This window comes from Pan paniscus, chromosome 5, assembly GCF_029289425.2.
Source record: "Pan paniscus chromosome 5, NHGRI_mPanPan1-v2.0_pri, whole genome shotgun sequence".
In the NCBI taxonomy this organism is placed as follows: Eukaryota; Metazoa; Chordata; class Mammalia; order Primates; family Hominidae; genus Pan; species Pan paniscus.
Window position 1 is genome coordinate 163,582,556 of NC_073254.2, and position 14,291 is coordinate 163,596,846.

At 39.7% G+C, this 14,291-nt stretch overlaps 1 protein-coding gene across 3 annotated transcripts in view; it reads left to right on the forward strand.

Moving 5' to 3' along the window:
• The window catches only part of PHACTR2 (phosphatase and actin regulator 2), a 293,821-nt gene that overhangs the window by 63,392 nt on the left and 216,138 nt on the right, over positions 1–14,291 (forward strand). The window contains exon 1 of one of the 3 annotated variants that reach the window (XM_003811546.5): positions 8,158–8,371. The exons of the other annotated variants lie outside the window; for them this stretch is intronic. Within the exon in view, the coding sequence (XP_003811594.3) occupies positions 8,359–8,371 (13 nt within the window). The 5' untranslated portion in view covers positions 8,158–8,358. Of the gene's footprint in view, positions 1–8,157; positions 8,372–14,291 lie in introns of those variants that run through there. 3 annotated transcript variants of the gene reach the window in all.

Below are 14,291 nucleotides of genomic sequence, written 5' to 3' on the forward strand. Positions count from 1 at the left end.
CTTTCAAGGTTTGGCCTGGCCAAATGATCATGTCAGTGAGCTGGATTTGATTAGACTACCAGTTGGCAGCTCATGATTCTAATCTGAGAAAACAGTAGTCTGACCCTTTCTTAAAGTCTACTAGAGAGAATCACCTTTTTGAGTATGGATAGCAGGCTGCCCCCCGTCCGGCTGGCATGAGCCTGCCAGCCACATCATTGGAGGGGAACTTGCTATGTTATTAGGATGGGTACCCATCATATTTCCAACTAACTGGTGGCTTGTGGAGAGAACTTGTGCAAGCTGTATATTCCTGAAGCAGCTTCTCTGAACCAGTTTTTTCCTTTGTTTGCTGGTTTTGTAACAATAGACTCATCCATAAGCAGCTGTAACTGCCCTTTAAGCAACAGGCTACCCCTTTGGCTGATCGATATGTTCAGAAACCCTTTTTTGCCAATAGTCAGCACCATGTCAAACAGATGCCTTCCTCTGCATTCCAGTGACCTGGTGGCATTGCTGCCAACTCAATAATTTTTTGAGCATTGGCCATAATAAAGTATAGGTACAGTTCTTAAAAACTATTTTTAAAAATCCTTGAAGTGATAAATAGATTGAGCTAAATAATGGTAAGCATATATCCTTCTGCTTTGATTTACAGATTTATAATTTAGTCTTCCTTCAGGAATAATTTTTAAATGCAGCCATCTCCTGGAATTTAGAAAGAGGCCTGTATCTCAATGCCTTTTACAGGCAGTAATTCTACCATGTTTATTTTCATACCAAGACTATTGAGTGCTATTGAGGGCGAAGTGATTGTTTTGTTTAGTTTTGTTTTGTTTTGCCAAGGCAAAAAGAATAGCTTTAAACATTTCATTAGTCAAATTGAGACAGAAGCCTGAAGCTTTAAAAGAAATTATGCTTTTGCATTGAAAGCAGAAGTTCAATAAAATAAGATTCTATAAAAAGAAGTTGGGCCTATACATTGAGCCTGGCCATTCCTGGTAAATATTGTAGAATGAAGAGATGACACATGAACATGCTACAATACGAAAGACCTGAGTTTGAATCCAGATCTATCATTTGTGCATCTTGAGGCACATTTCTTAACCTCTCCAAGCCTTAGTTTCTTCATCTATAAAATGGGAATAATAATAGTACCAAACTCATTCTTGCTGTTATGTTTTAATGAAATAAATGCATAAAGAAAGTATTAGGCACCGTGCCTGGTAAATAGTCAATGTTCAAAAAATGAAAGCTGTGGTCTCTGGCCTGAGACTTAGATACAGGTGTCAGTTGTGGGTTCCAATTCTGGAGGAGAAGGAAGAAAGCCCAGAATCTTCTTTGAGAAAATCAGAATCTTCTGGAAAAAAAGGCCGTCTTGGGATGGCCTTTAGATCTGTACAGGTTGCTGGTCAAAGTGTCTGATGAATTGATTTTCACTGCAATGGCCAGAGCTTCCCCAACATGTTTTTGCAAGGCCAGGCCAATGTTGAGCCTCCTTCTCAGAGGGCTGCTTGCAGGTTTTTTTAGGAGTACAATGCTGGGCTAAGGCACACTAGACTGACACCTAAGAAATCTCATTTAGATGTCAGAATTTGCTTCCTAGGCACTCTTGGGTTAACTGGTTTTATTAGAAAAGCTAAACATATTTCACATATTGAGGAACCCTCTCTCTATGACTTTGGCAGAGTTCCTTTTGTGCCTTTCACGGAGATAGGCTTTTTAGTTTTCCAGCCACCAGGGCATTCACTTTGAGATTCATTGCTGAGTAAGTGCCATCTGTGTGGACTCCTGGGTCCCAGATGGTCCTTTGTTTTTGCTCATTCTTCTGCATTGTTACCATAAGAGAAATACATTCCCGGGCTTTTTATGTATTAGCAATCTTAAAATATTTTGGAATTCAACTCATGCCTTCATTTTCAGTGGAAGGTCTTTTTTGTTTGTTTGCTTGTTTGTTTTAATTTTTAAAAAATTTTTAATTATTATTGATACATAATAGTTATACATATGGGTTACATCTGATATTTTGATGCAATCATACAACTTGTAATGACCAAATCAAGGTAATGGAGATATTCATTGCCTCAAGCATTTATCATTTTTTATGTTAGGAACATTCCAATTCCACTCTTTTAGTTATTTTGAAATATAAAATATGATTGTTGACTATAGTCACCTCATTGTGCTACCTAACATTAGTTCCTTTAGTTTTGTTTTCACTCTCGCTCTCCCCCTCCCTAATAGTTTTATGGTTTTGAAGTCATCTCCACCTTGTCCCTCTAACCTTCCCATCTAGTCAGGTTTTCTAATGACATCTTGAGGAAGTTTCTGCTCAATTTTGAGGGCATACTGCCGATCCAGTATTTAGGGACCCACGTGAAGCTTAGTTAATTATTGATTATGAAGACTTATCCTCTCCCTGCCCCTCAAGGCTTTATAAAGCCATGGCTCCTGGAACTAAGGCATCAGCCATTTGTTTTTCCAACCTCATTTCTTGAGCCAGGACTCTCCATTCAAGCAGAGCCTGGCTCTGATTGCTCCTTTCTCATGTGGAGCTCTTTTAGAGCCATTACTACATAGGAGCTGCGCATCTGGCCTTGACCTCTGCTTTTGTCCCTTGGGTACAGCAGGACACTGCAGAAACCTCACCCACAGCCTTCAGCTTTTGGCTCCCTGCTCATTCATCGAAATGGTCAGCTAGCTTCTTGTGCCTAGCTGTGATTTACCTATTTAATATTTTATCTATCATTGCTATGTATTTGGAGCAGTGGGGTGTTGTCCAAGTATGGATTCGCCAAACCACCTTGGCCAAAAGTCCAAACTTGTCAGAAGACTGTGTCTGATGGATGTTGCCTTATGTAAGGTCCAGACACCAGGCAATCTGGGTGTGCAGAAAAGTTTCACAGCCTCTGCATTAAGATGTTAAAGAGGGTAAGTGTGGGCTGGGCGCAGTGGCTCATGCCTGTACCCCAGCACTTTGGGAGGCCGAGGTGGGCAGATCACCCATGGTCAGGAGTTTGAGACCAGCCTGGCCAACATGGCAAAACCCCGTCTTACTAAAAATACAAAAACTAGCCAGGCATGGTGGCGCATGCCTGTAATCCCAGCTACTCAGGAGGCTGAGACAGGAGAACTGCTAGAATCCATGAGACGGAGGCTGCAGTGAGCCAAGATTGCACCACTGCACTCTAGCCTGGGTGACAAGAGCAAGACTCTGTCTCAAAAAAAGAAAAAAAACAAAACTTGGAAGTAGCTAAACTAATTGAAGACATTTAAAAATGTCTTTACCTCCAACAATTTGCTGTTAAAAAATTATTCGATGACACTTGTTAAAGCACAGTAAGGCAGGTTTTATTTGGGACCATTGCAATAGGTATAGGGACAACTGCCATGGGATTTTGCAGTCGGGGAGAGGGATTGGACTCAACTTTGAATATAACAGGGAAAAAAATTATAGCCAAGGAGCAGTGTATGTTGCTCTGCCTTAAAAAAAAAAAAAAAGAGGTATCAGGCACACTCCAAGGACCATGAATAAGGGAAGAGAAGCAAATGTTATCCAGAAATTCAGGAGACCCCTCCCCACACCTTATATCAGAAGAGAAACCTCAAAAGGAGAATAGTTAGGCAGAATAGAAAACAGTCATGTCAAGTAGCATTGGCCTAGAATCCACATAGTAGAACATTGGATAAATGTATAATCTTTCTTGCCCAGATCTTCCTGGAAATACTATCTGTTGCAAAACTTTCTCCTATCAACTGTTTTTGGTTAATAGTTCAGGGATTTGGTTTAGTACCTTGGAGAGCTATATATCCAAGCATTTTGCTTGTCAAAACTATTTGATAGCTGTATTTGTAAAAGCAGTGGCTCAAATGTTTTTAGAAGAGATTTTCAGCTGGGTGGGGTGGCTCATGCCTGTAATCCCAGCACTTTGGGAGACCGAGGTGGGTGGATCACTTGAGGTCAGGAGTTCAAGACAACCTGGCCAACATGGTGAAACACTGTCTCTACTAAAAATACAAAAAGTTACCTGGGCATGGTGACAGGTGCCTGTAACCCCAGCTATCCAGGAACTGAGGCTCGAGAATCACTTGAACCCGGGAGGCAGTTGAGGTTGCAGTGAGCCGAGATCATGCCACTGCACTCCAGCCTGGTGACAGAGAGAGACTCTGATTCAAAAAAAAGAAAAGAAAAGAAGACACTTTCAGTAGAATATGTTCCAAAATGAATAGGGAGCAAGCTTTCTCATTGGTAGTCAATATTCTGATTCTTTGGATGAATCAGAAACTCAAAAGGTTGAAATAGTCAGATAGGCCCATTTGAGTATCCAAGAGATCTACTGGACCAAGCAATCTAATTACGTGGACAGTTTACTCTTTTACTTCTCCATCCTGAGAAACAGAGCCTGATCTTGTAAGAAAGGATTCCAATTCGTCCTCTAAAAGTAAAACTATGTTCTTTTTAGCCTGTGATTTTGGAGTCTCTCTGCCCCTTGGAGTGGTGTTTCTGCTCTTTTTCTCCATAGAATCCATCTGAACTGGCCTTTATCCCCCTGGGCTCGAATTTCAGTTAGGAAAGGCAGAGTATTATTGCCACCTATTGCCATCAGTTCTTCTCTGTGCTTCCAATAAGTGAGAGCTTCTCGTAGGAAAGTTAAGAAGTAATGTGACCCAGTGCACTGGCTCATGCCTGTAATCCCAGCACTTTGGGAGGCAGAGGCGGGTGGATCACCTGCGGTCAGGAGTTCAAGACCAGCCTGATCAACATGGTGAAACCCATCTCTACTGAAAATACAAAAATTAGCCAGGCGGTGGTGATTACAGGTGGTGAGCACCTGTAATCCCAGCTACTCGCGAGGCTGAGGCATGAGAATTGCTTGAACCCAGGAGGTGGAGGTTGCAGTGAACCAAGATTGTGCCATTGCACTCCAGCCTAGGCAACAGAGCAAGACTCCGTCTCAAAAAAAAAAAAGAGAAAAAAAAGAAAAGCAAGCAGAACTTTTATAGGGAGCCAAGACATTATCTTCTTTGTTAAAACTGAGAGAGACAGTTGCTAATAGGGTTTTTTTTTTTTTTGTAGAAAGATGTGCTTGGTGATGCGTTTGAAGACTCAGGGCCCCACAGCAGCCTTGCTGTTGCCACCTCAGCCAGACAGGCTCGGCATCCCAAACATCATACAACCAACCCCAGGCAAACACTCTCTTAAAAAACCCAGACAGTGAGGGGTTGTGTCCTTCTTTCGAAGGTGGGATCACACTGAGGGTACTTGGATGCAGGTGCTCCAAATTACCCCAGCCTCAAACAAGTTTGTCGAACTCTAGGCAAGCTGAGTATATACTCATGGGAAGGTTAATAAAAATGGGAACAAACCCCATATTTAGAAACATAATGGAGAACATTAGGCTTATCGATGCCTCTACCATGCCCACAGCACCTCTGGGGCCATAGGAAAGGGCCTGGTGAACATTTTATAACCAGGCATTCCCCAGCTACAGCATATTAATTGTGGGTGTGAATTAAATCAAGGGAGGGAGTGGATTCTCCCTGGAGCTTGAGGAAAATGGTCCACTTACTGTGCTTTTTCACGGTTGCATTGCCCTTCCTCTGATGCTGGGGAGGGACAGAGGAGGGGCAGTGGTGGAGCCAGTTACCAATACAGAGAATTGGGAAGCAGTTATGTCCTCGGCAATGAATGCAGTTTTTGAACAGGGCTTAATTTATAATGGACACTCAACATTAATTTTCTGATTTCTAGACATTTTTCCATGTTGCCCATTTCTTGTTTATCTCTTAGTGGAGATGTTTAAGTATTTATAGGCAAGGGAGGGAGATGGTAAGTTCCTAAATACCTAGGGGAATCCTGTGACAAAATAGTATTAAGAATTATTTTCTGCCATTTTATTTTTATTTTATTGTAAATTGACAAATTATAACTGTATATATTTATGGGGTATGATGTGATATAATGACATATGTGTACAATGTGGGATGATTAAATCCAGCTAATTAACACATCCATCACCACAAATACTTGTCATCTACCATTTTAAATTGCAAAAATGGACTGAAGGACCACAGTCCTTCAACTGAAACCCTTGGAGTTAGTTGTGTTTCAGAATTCAGAATTTTATTTTAGAAAGGTAATAGAAAACATATGCTACTTATTATGAATCACTCCTAGCAGGATCTGGGAAGATTCTTAGAACCTATAATATTAAACATTTCTGTAGCAAACATGATTATTTGCTCTAAGTGGAATAAGTAAAGATTTTTAATAGCATCACGTCACTCCAAGTTATGACACTAAATGCATTTTGGAGCGAAGCTTACAAAAAACAACAGTATTTTTAAAACTTTCTGGATTTTAGACTTGTGAGTAAAGATTAGATTTTATATAAATCGCATTGTGAGTTAGGGAGTGCTTAATGGACTGGCCTTGGAAGCCAGTCAGTATTTATGAAAAAAAAAGTGTGTTTCGAACGACCAATAAAATGAACTTTTGGAACACAATCCATTTGTCATTTAAGGACTAACAGTATTAATAAAAATGACTAAGAGTCACATTTTGAACTGTGGACAAAGCTAATATAAATATATTCATATTAGGCAATAGGCACTGCCAATAGATGAGACTTCTTAGCTACTCCTTACCCACATCTCAGCTTTGATGATCTATCTTCTCTCTCTGTTACCTTTATTTCCCTGTTATCTCCTCTTTTTTTTCTTAAAAATAGTTAGTTTGTCCTAGATTTGGAGCTTATAACACTCACTCTGGATAGTTGGCAGGTCTTAATCAGGGCAAGTAGACGAGGTATAGAAACCCAGTGATTTCAGTCTTACGGGATCCAAGCAAATTTTTAAAAAATATATAAAGATGATTTTTTAAATTCATAGAGTGATATACCTTTAAAATTGTGTGACAGAATTGAAATGACAGGGTTAAAAATCTCAGGTTAAAAATCACTGAGAAATTCAGCTTTTATTTGAGGAAAACATTTCTGAACTATCACTGACATAAACAAAGTGTTTTGTTTAAACAATAAAAGAACCTCATATCTATAGGAAATCCTGAAGTTACATTAAAAACAAAAACACTTAAACCTAGAAGCTGTTACAATGGGAAACTAGACTATAAATAATTTGTGACCGGTGTGTCACTAGGAATTCCAATGGCATAAAGAAATGCTTAATAAACAAATTGCCTTTCAAATTTGGCAACTCTGGGGATATAACACTATGAACTGTTTTTTAAAATTCTGTCTGTATAAAAGACCTGGAGAGCCTAACTATACTGTGGATTCATTTCATCGTAGGTCCTATGAGGTCATTGCAAATCTTTGTACTATATTTGAGAAAACAGTTGCGCTGTCCCCAGCATCTAATGTCATGACAGCCACGAGGCCTGGCACCTGATTTCTCCAGCACTGTGCTCACCCTTGTGTCCTGACAGCGTAAGCAGTTTTTGGTGTCTTTGAGAGTCATCTATACACAGCCAAATTAAACGAAAGAAGTGAAGTAGGGCCTTCCTGTGTTAGTCAGTCTTTCCTGATCTTCACATGTCTTTAGCCACAGATGATAACGGACTGTAGAATCCCCTAACCTCTTTTGACAGTTCTTTCTTGAATTATTAGTGACATTCGGTGAAAATACTTTGAATTTCTCTGTTAGGATAGGTGAGCAGAAATTCTGATCAGAAATAGAAGAACTAGTCATGATGAACATAACTAAAATGGAATGGCAATACTCAACTTCCTAATATTTATTTGGAACAGAGATATTAAAGATAGCTTTATTTTTCAATGTTTTATCTGCTACTCCCTACCTCCTCCCCCAACAACAACCAAAACGCTTTAAAATTTTAAATTGAAAAGTTGCCCAGTCATTCAGTGATGTCAATGATAAAGGCTGAACCATATTTAGACTAACCCCAAGGAAAGGATAATGTATTGTATTTTTAAATATTCCTTTTTACCTTTTCATGATCAGTGCCTCTTCCTGCTCCTGTTTGCCCTGGCATCTTTTGGAAAGCTCTGTGTTTTGCATAGCATGTGCACTTTTTTTCCTGAAATGTGCAACACATTCAACATTGCAGTGATTTTTTCCCCCTCCTTAGCTTAGAGCAGAGGTGGAAACCCCAGGGGATTCAAGTACCCACTTGATAGGCTCAGTCTCTCTTAATCAGCCTGTAATGGAGCTAATGGCTGTTTGTCATCCTTGGAGATATAAATTTCCTGGCGGTGTCTCCTGCAGACAGTGCATGAAGTATGCTCAGTGTGCCAGCAAGGGCTGATAATCAGCAGAAGGACAGGGTGCTTCGTTAGTCAGAAGAGCCAGGGCTTCCCGGCTGCCAGGCTACAGAACTCGCCTCGCCACTCCTGAGACATGGACAACGCCGGTGGGTAAATCAAGCATGAATTCTTCATAGCTGCTGGCTTCCTTTGCAGCCCGCATCCTTTACTGCGGAAGGTTTGCCTATTTGTTGCTCTCGTTTTGCACTTAAATGTTCAAGACTGAGACGCGTGTAATATGTGAACCCCGATGCATTGTCCACAAGACAATTAGTGTTTACTTTGAAGTTTAGGAACTGGGAATGCAGATTGTATTCCAAATTCACCTTTTGTGAAGACTACTGCTATTTTATTTAGGCTGAAGCAAGTGTGGTGTTTGATTCTTTTGTGCTCAGAGCGGTGGGTGGAAAATGCATACGGTTAGTGAAAAAACTATTACTAAGGGATGGCACAAGGTAGATGGAATTAAGTTAATGAGCTGAGCAAAAATTCTGTATAAATATTACAATATGCACAGTGTAACAGCATAAGAGCTCTTTGGTCTGATGCTTTCATCTTCACGTTAGGATGCAATGTCGAAAATGTTTCGATAGGCTCTGATATTTTCATTTCAGAATAGAGACATTAGTGGTCAATTGTGAACCTTTAAAAATGTACTTATTTTTAGTATCTTTACTTGATAACTAGACAAACAGATGATTGAAGTATGTTAATGTCAATTAAATAATTAGCATAAAATTATCAGGTGGAACTTTTTTCTTTTTACTTTGCTGTATTGAACTTTTAGAGGAGACATACTGTGAGATCATGCCCCATTTCAGTGTTGTCGGCACTCAAGCAGAATTCTCCCAGCTGTGTTATGGATTATCTGTCTCCTGAAGCTCATTAGTTCAGTTACGCAGCTGGTATCAGCTTGAAGGTGATGCTTCCCATGCCTTGAGACATGGTCAGCTCTTCTAAGAGGTTACATCATTTAAAACACATTCTACACTACAAGACCACCCATTGATGGTGAAACATATTTGTTTATGAAATTGAGCTAGTTCAGTCCTCGGCGCAGGTAGCATAGGCTAGCAGAGATTTTAAAGTCAGCGTGTATTAGGTTCTTTTATGAAATAGCTTACCAGGAACAAAACTCTGTGACTAACATTATTTGGTCATTGCCATTGAAGATATTGAAATAAAGTGCAACAGTATAATATCAGGGATGAAAATGTTAGGGTGGTGGAAGAAATGAAACAAGTGTAAGGATGTGTGTGTAGTAGTAGCAGGAGTGAAGCTGGATGCATGTATATGGATTATACCCCCATTCTGGTCATTAAAATAAATGTACTATAGGGCTTGTCATAAAAGCAGGTAGGTATGGTATTCCATGACAAGGCACAATTTGAAGATCAACCAAAAGCTTCTCTAATTACAGCAGTAGAGTGAGTAAAAATTAAATAAATAAACTTAGAATCTCTAATTTAGACTCATTTAAAACTTCTGCCACCCACAATTTATTATACTGACATTCTGGCAGAACGATCACTTTAATTCAAGTAAATGCCTTTTTAAACTGACTCATATATTTATTTAAAGGCCATTTAAAAAAAGGAAAGAAACTCCTGTGGCAGACTTTATGTAGGCTTAAAAATGCTAAGGGTTATTTTTCTTTTTTGGGTAACTAGAGCTTTGGGGGATGTTTTCACAATCTCTAGTTATGTTATTAAATGCAATTAATAAAATACCTCTGCTCTTGATGAGTTTAAGATTATTTAAACACTGTGGAGAGTGGCTTGTAAAGTAGCAATTTCTATATCATTTCAAATTTTAGGTGTAATCTCAAATATAGCCATACATACCTTTGAACAGAATAACGGGTTTTAAATCACATAATTTGAATGCTTCAGAAATAGCATGTTTCTTATAATGGCTTATAATTGACTGTCAGTGATCACTTTTCATGGTAATTTTTTGATGAGGTAAGCAGCCTCTCTTACAGGAGGAAAATGTAAACATCCATTACATACACACATTTCAATACATTATATTGACTGTAAGGGAAGCATTTAAGATAGAACTGGTAAGTGGCAAAAAAAAAATCTGAAAAATCTGAAATAACTTGGAGCACTACAGCTTCTCCAATTTAATTTAAAGAAGATAATAATGTTGAGTATTTGCCTAAATTTTTCTAATCAGAAATGAATCGAGGCCCTGGATTTCAGAGCTAGTAGTTTAGAGCGGGGCACTCGTACTGACAACTGGATCATTAGTTTCAAGGAGCCAGACCTTCTTCTAGCAAGGCTTTCTGTGTGGGAGTTTGGATAATTGACAGGCAGAAGCACAGCAATGGGTCCACACAGGTTGAATGTCCCTCATTTATTCAAGTCACATAGAACGCCGCATCAGGATATTTGTGCATGGTTTCTGCTGTTAACAAGTAAAGAAAGATGAGCTGCTTGGGACTCCGGCCCTTTTGGTGGGTGTGTGTACATTTCAGCTATCATGGCATTGTGAATCTGTCCTTTCTCTCCTTAGCAGCAAAGAGCTGACATTCCTACTATCTCGGAGAAGGAGACATCCCTTCCCCATAATTGCTGGCTTCTGTATTCCTTTAAAAGCTTTTCCTGGAATAACAATAAAATATTTATCAAACTGTGTGTGTGGAATATGTCAGGGCAATTTTAGCAATATCTAACATTTTCTTCTTTTTTTTTCAAATGGCTATTTCTTCTTAGAAGTTATATAACAAGTCGAATAGATGGTGCTTTAGAATGGCACACCTGTGACTACAAGCATCATCAGCGTTCTGCCAGTGCCACTATCCTCCTTACCTCCATCAAGTGGTTCTCGTGAATGAACTGTGATAAGACATTCAGAGGCAAAGTTGATTGGTGTGTGATTTTTATCTGAAACACAATTTTTGAAATGTAATCCCATATTCTACAGTGCAGAGTACTGTTAAAAAAAAAAAAGTTCTGCAGAATTTATTGTGTTGGGTTTTCCCTACTTGATATCAAGATATTTCAGTTACCATGTGTGGGTTGAAAGAGTCACACTCATTTGGAGGGGAGGTGGCAGCTGCTGAGAGCCCCTGCGCCTTCACCGTGCATTCTAGCTCAGTGGTTCAAAGCCTTTTGACAATTGATGTACATTCATTGAGTTTGAGAAGGTCACAGTCTGCCAGCTCCCTGCAAAAGAGACTCGAGAGTTATTTGGAGCCAGACTGAGGAAGGGTTTGGAGTGGAGTAGTCGAGAGCATCAGATAATTTTAGCTGAACGTTGGCTCTGCTACCTGTCATCCCAGTGACTGTGAACAAGTAATAGAAACTCTATGCATTTAATTTTCTCATTGGTAAGGGGTGACAATAATGGGACCCATCTCATAGGATTGCTATGAGGAGAAAATAAGATAACTCCTGTAAAGCTTTTGGTACAATGGCTGGCATATGGCAGCATACAATGCATGTTGGCGTTTTAGAGAGTCATCAAAAGATTGAAGCAGGTTGCTTTATGAACAAATAAATATATGCTCCAGCAGCGTGGCTCTGAAAGTGGCGTGGATGACAGTGTGGGAAAGTGAGCAATTCTGAGCAAAGAGACTAGTCAAGTGGCTGTCTCAGAAGTAGAATTGGAAATTTATGTGGGTGGTGCAATGGGCATGGGGTTGGGGGATGCATTGGATATGCATCAGCAGAGCACGACGAGTGGATATGGAGGCAGGGAGAACTGCAGCAGTCAAAGGAGACCCTGGAGGTTTCCCGTTAGAGAATTTAAGACGGTAGTCCTGCACTACTGAACACAAGATGAGTTTTCAGAGAAAGACAGTGAGTTCCATTTTGACATTGTTGGGTTTGAAATACCTTGTGTGTTGCCCACTAGCCATAGTAGTTGGTTCACTGATGACTATTTAATCCACTTAAAGGATTAAAAAGGATTCCTGCCCCCTCTCCCTCCAGTCTGTGGGAGATCCTATGGGAAGGTACAGAGAAAGGAAACTTTCAAATACTTCATCTTTTTTTATAGATGGAAATAAGACCAGGCAAAGAGAAACATGCTCCTAAGCATTGAAATAATTAGGGTAAAGGCCAGGCTGTCACATAAGAAAATGTAAGCACGAAGACATTTCATTTCAAGCCGGCTCAAAACCTTAGCAGCCCAGGTTGTCATGCCAAAGTTCCTGAACAGCTAAAGATGGTGACTCAGGAGAAGGGTTACCTAATGGGGCAGAGATCCAATAAGAATGCATATGTTTTGAAAGAGGATGCTTTCTAGAATATTTGACTATGTTTGCAAACTCTAGTGTTTGCAATTAAAATTTTGTTTCCTCTAATCCTCCACTTTCATGATCTCTTGGTCTTACTATCTATAATTTTGTTAACCATGATACTTTTTAGAAATTTATTAATGTTATATATACACACACAGACGTACATAATATGTACACATGCATTTGCATGTGTATTGTTAATATATGTACGTATGTGTGGATTCTTTAGTTAGGGGATTGTCAGCCTTGATGTAGGGGAATGTAATGTTGCTAGCTCTTCTAAAAAACTTGATAAAAAATTAGAACAGATTTTCTTTTAAATTAAAAAAGAAACTCATTCTTATCCTCTGAAATGCCCTTTATGTTGTAAAGATTATTATTTAACATTTTATTAACTACCAAGCAAATGACAGTATTTTCCTTTGAATTTATTGTGAAACCCATTGTGCTATTTTAGCATTTTAGGTTTCACAAAATAAATATTCTTAGAAGCATCCAGGATTCATGTAAATATATTTTCGTTTTTCTTTTTTTTGAGACGGAGTCTTGCTCTGTCGCCCGGGAGTGCGGTGGCGCAATCTCGGCTCACTGCAAGCTCCGCCTCCCAGGTTCACGCCATTCTCTGGCCTCAGCCTCCCGCGTAGCTGGGACTACAGGCGCCTGCCCCCATGCCCGGCTAATTTTTACATTTTCAGTAGAGACGGGATTTCACCGTGTTAGCCAGGATGGTCTCAGTCTCCTGACCTCGTGATCCACCCGCCTCGGCCTCCCGAAGTGCTGGGATTACAGGCGTGAGCCACCGCGCCCGGCCCATGTAAAGATATTTTTCTAAGCAAAAAGTTAAAATTTGATAAATAATCTGTTTTTTGGAGCATCTGTTTTCAAAATGCTAGTATTACCAAAATAACTGTTTTAAAATAAAAATGCCAAAAGGAAAAATCAGTTCATATATAAACATAAAAGTACTGTGAAAGTGGGACTAAATTTTCTTCCTAGTTTTACTCTAATAGTGTAGTGACTGTGACCTCCTGCGAGTAAACTGACAGTCATGGCCCAAGAGTGTGCAGAAGCAGGACAAAGTCTTTGTTTTTGAAATGAAGTTTTTACTTTTGTTTCAGGATCACTGGAATTTGTTCTGAGTGTTTCTTTCTTTGCAAACACTCATCTTTCCAAAGGCAGAATGAATTGTGATTTTTCTGTATCACCAAGATGAAATAGAAATCCTTGTCAAATGGCTTCTGTCGAGAACAACTGTTAGAAAAGATATAAAGCACAAGCAAAAATGCATTTTGGTGATAGAGGAATCAGTAATCAACATTTTCTACATTATACACCATTCCATATTAATTCCACAGGTTATTAAATAAACTCCCCAACCCACCTCCACACACAAAGAATTTAGCATTCAGGCGATTTTAAGAATTGTTGAGTTTAACAGCATTCAACAGGTTTCTTAGCATGTTAAGAAACATGCTGAGGCCGGGCGTGGTGGCTCACATCTGTGATCTCAGCACTTGGGGAGGCCAAGGCGGGCAGATCACAAGGTCAGGAGTTCGAGACCAGGCTGACCAACATAGTGAAACCCCCCATCTCTACTAAAAATACAAAAATTAGCCAGGTGTGCTGGCACATACCTGTAGTTCCAGCTACTTGGATGCCTGAGGTGGGAGAATTGCTTGAACCCGGGAGGCAGAGGTTGCAGTGAGCCGAGACCACGCCATTGCACTCCAGCCTGGATGACAGAGTGAGACTCCGTCTCAAAAAAGAAAGATGCT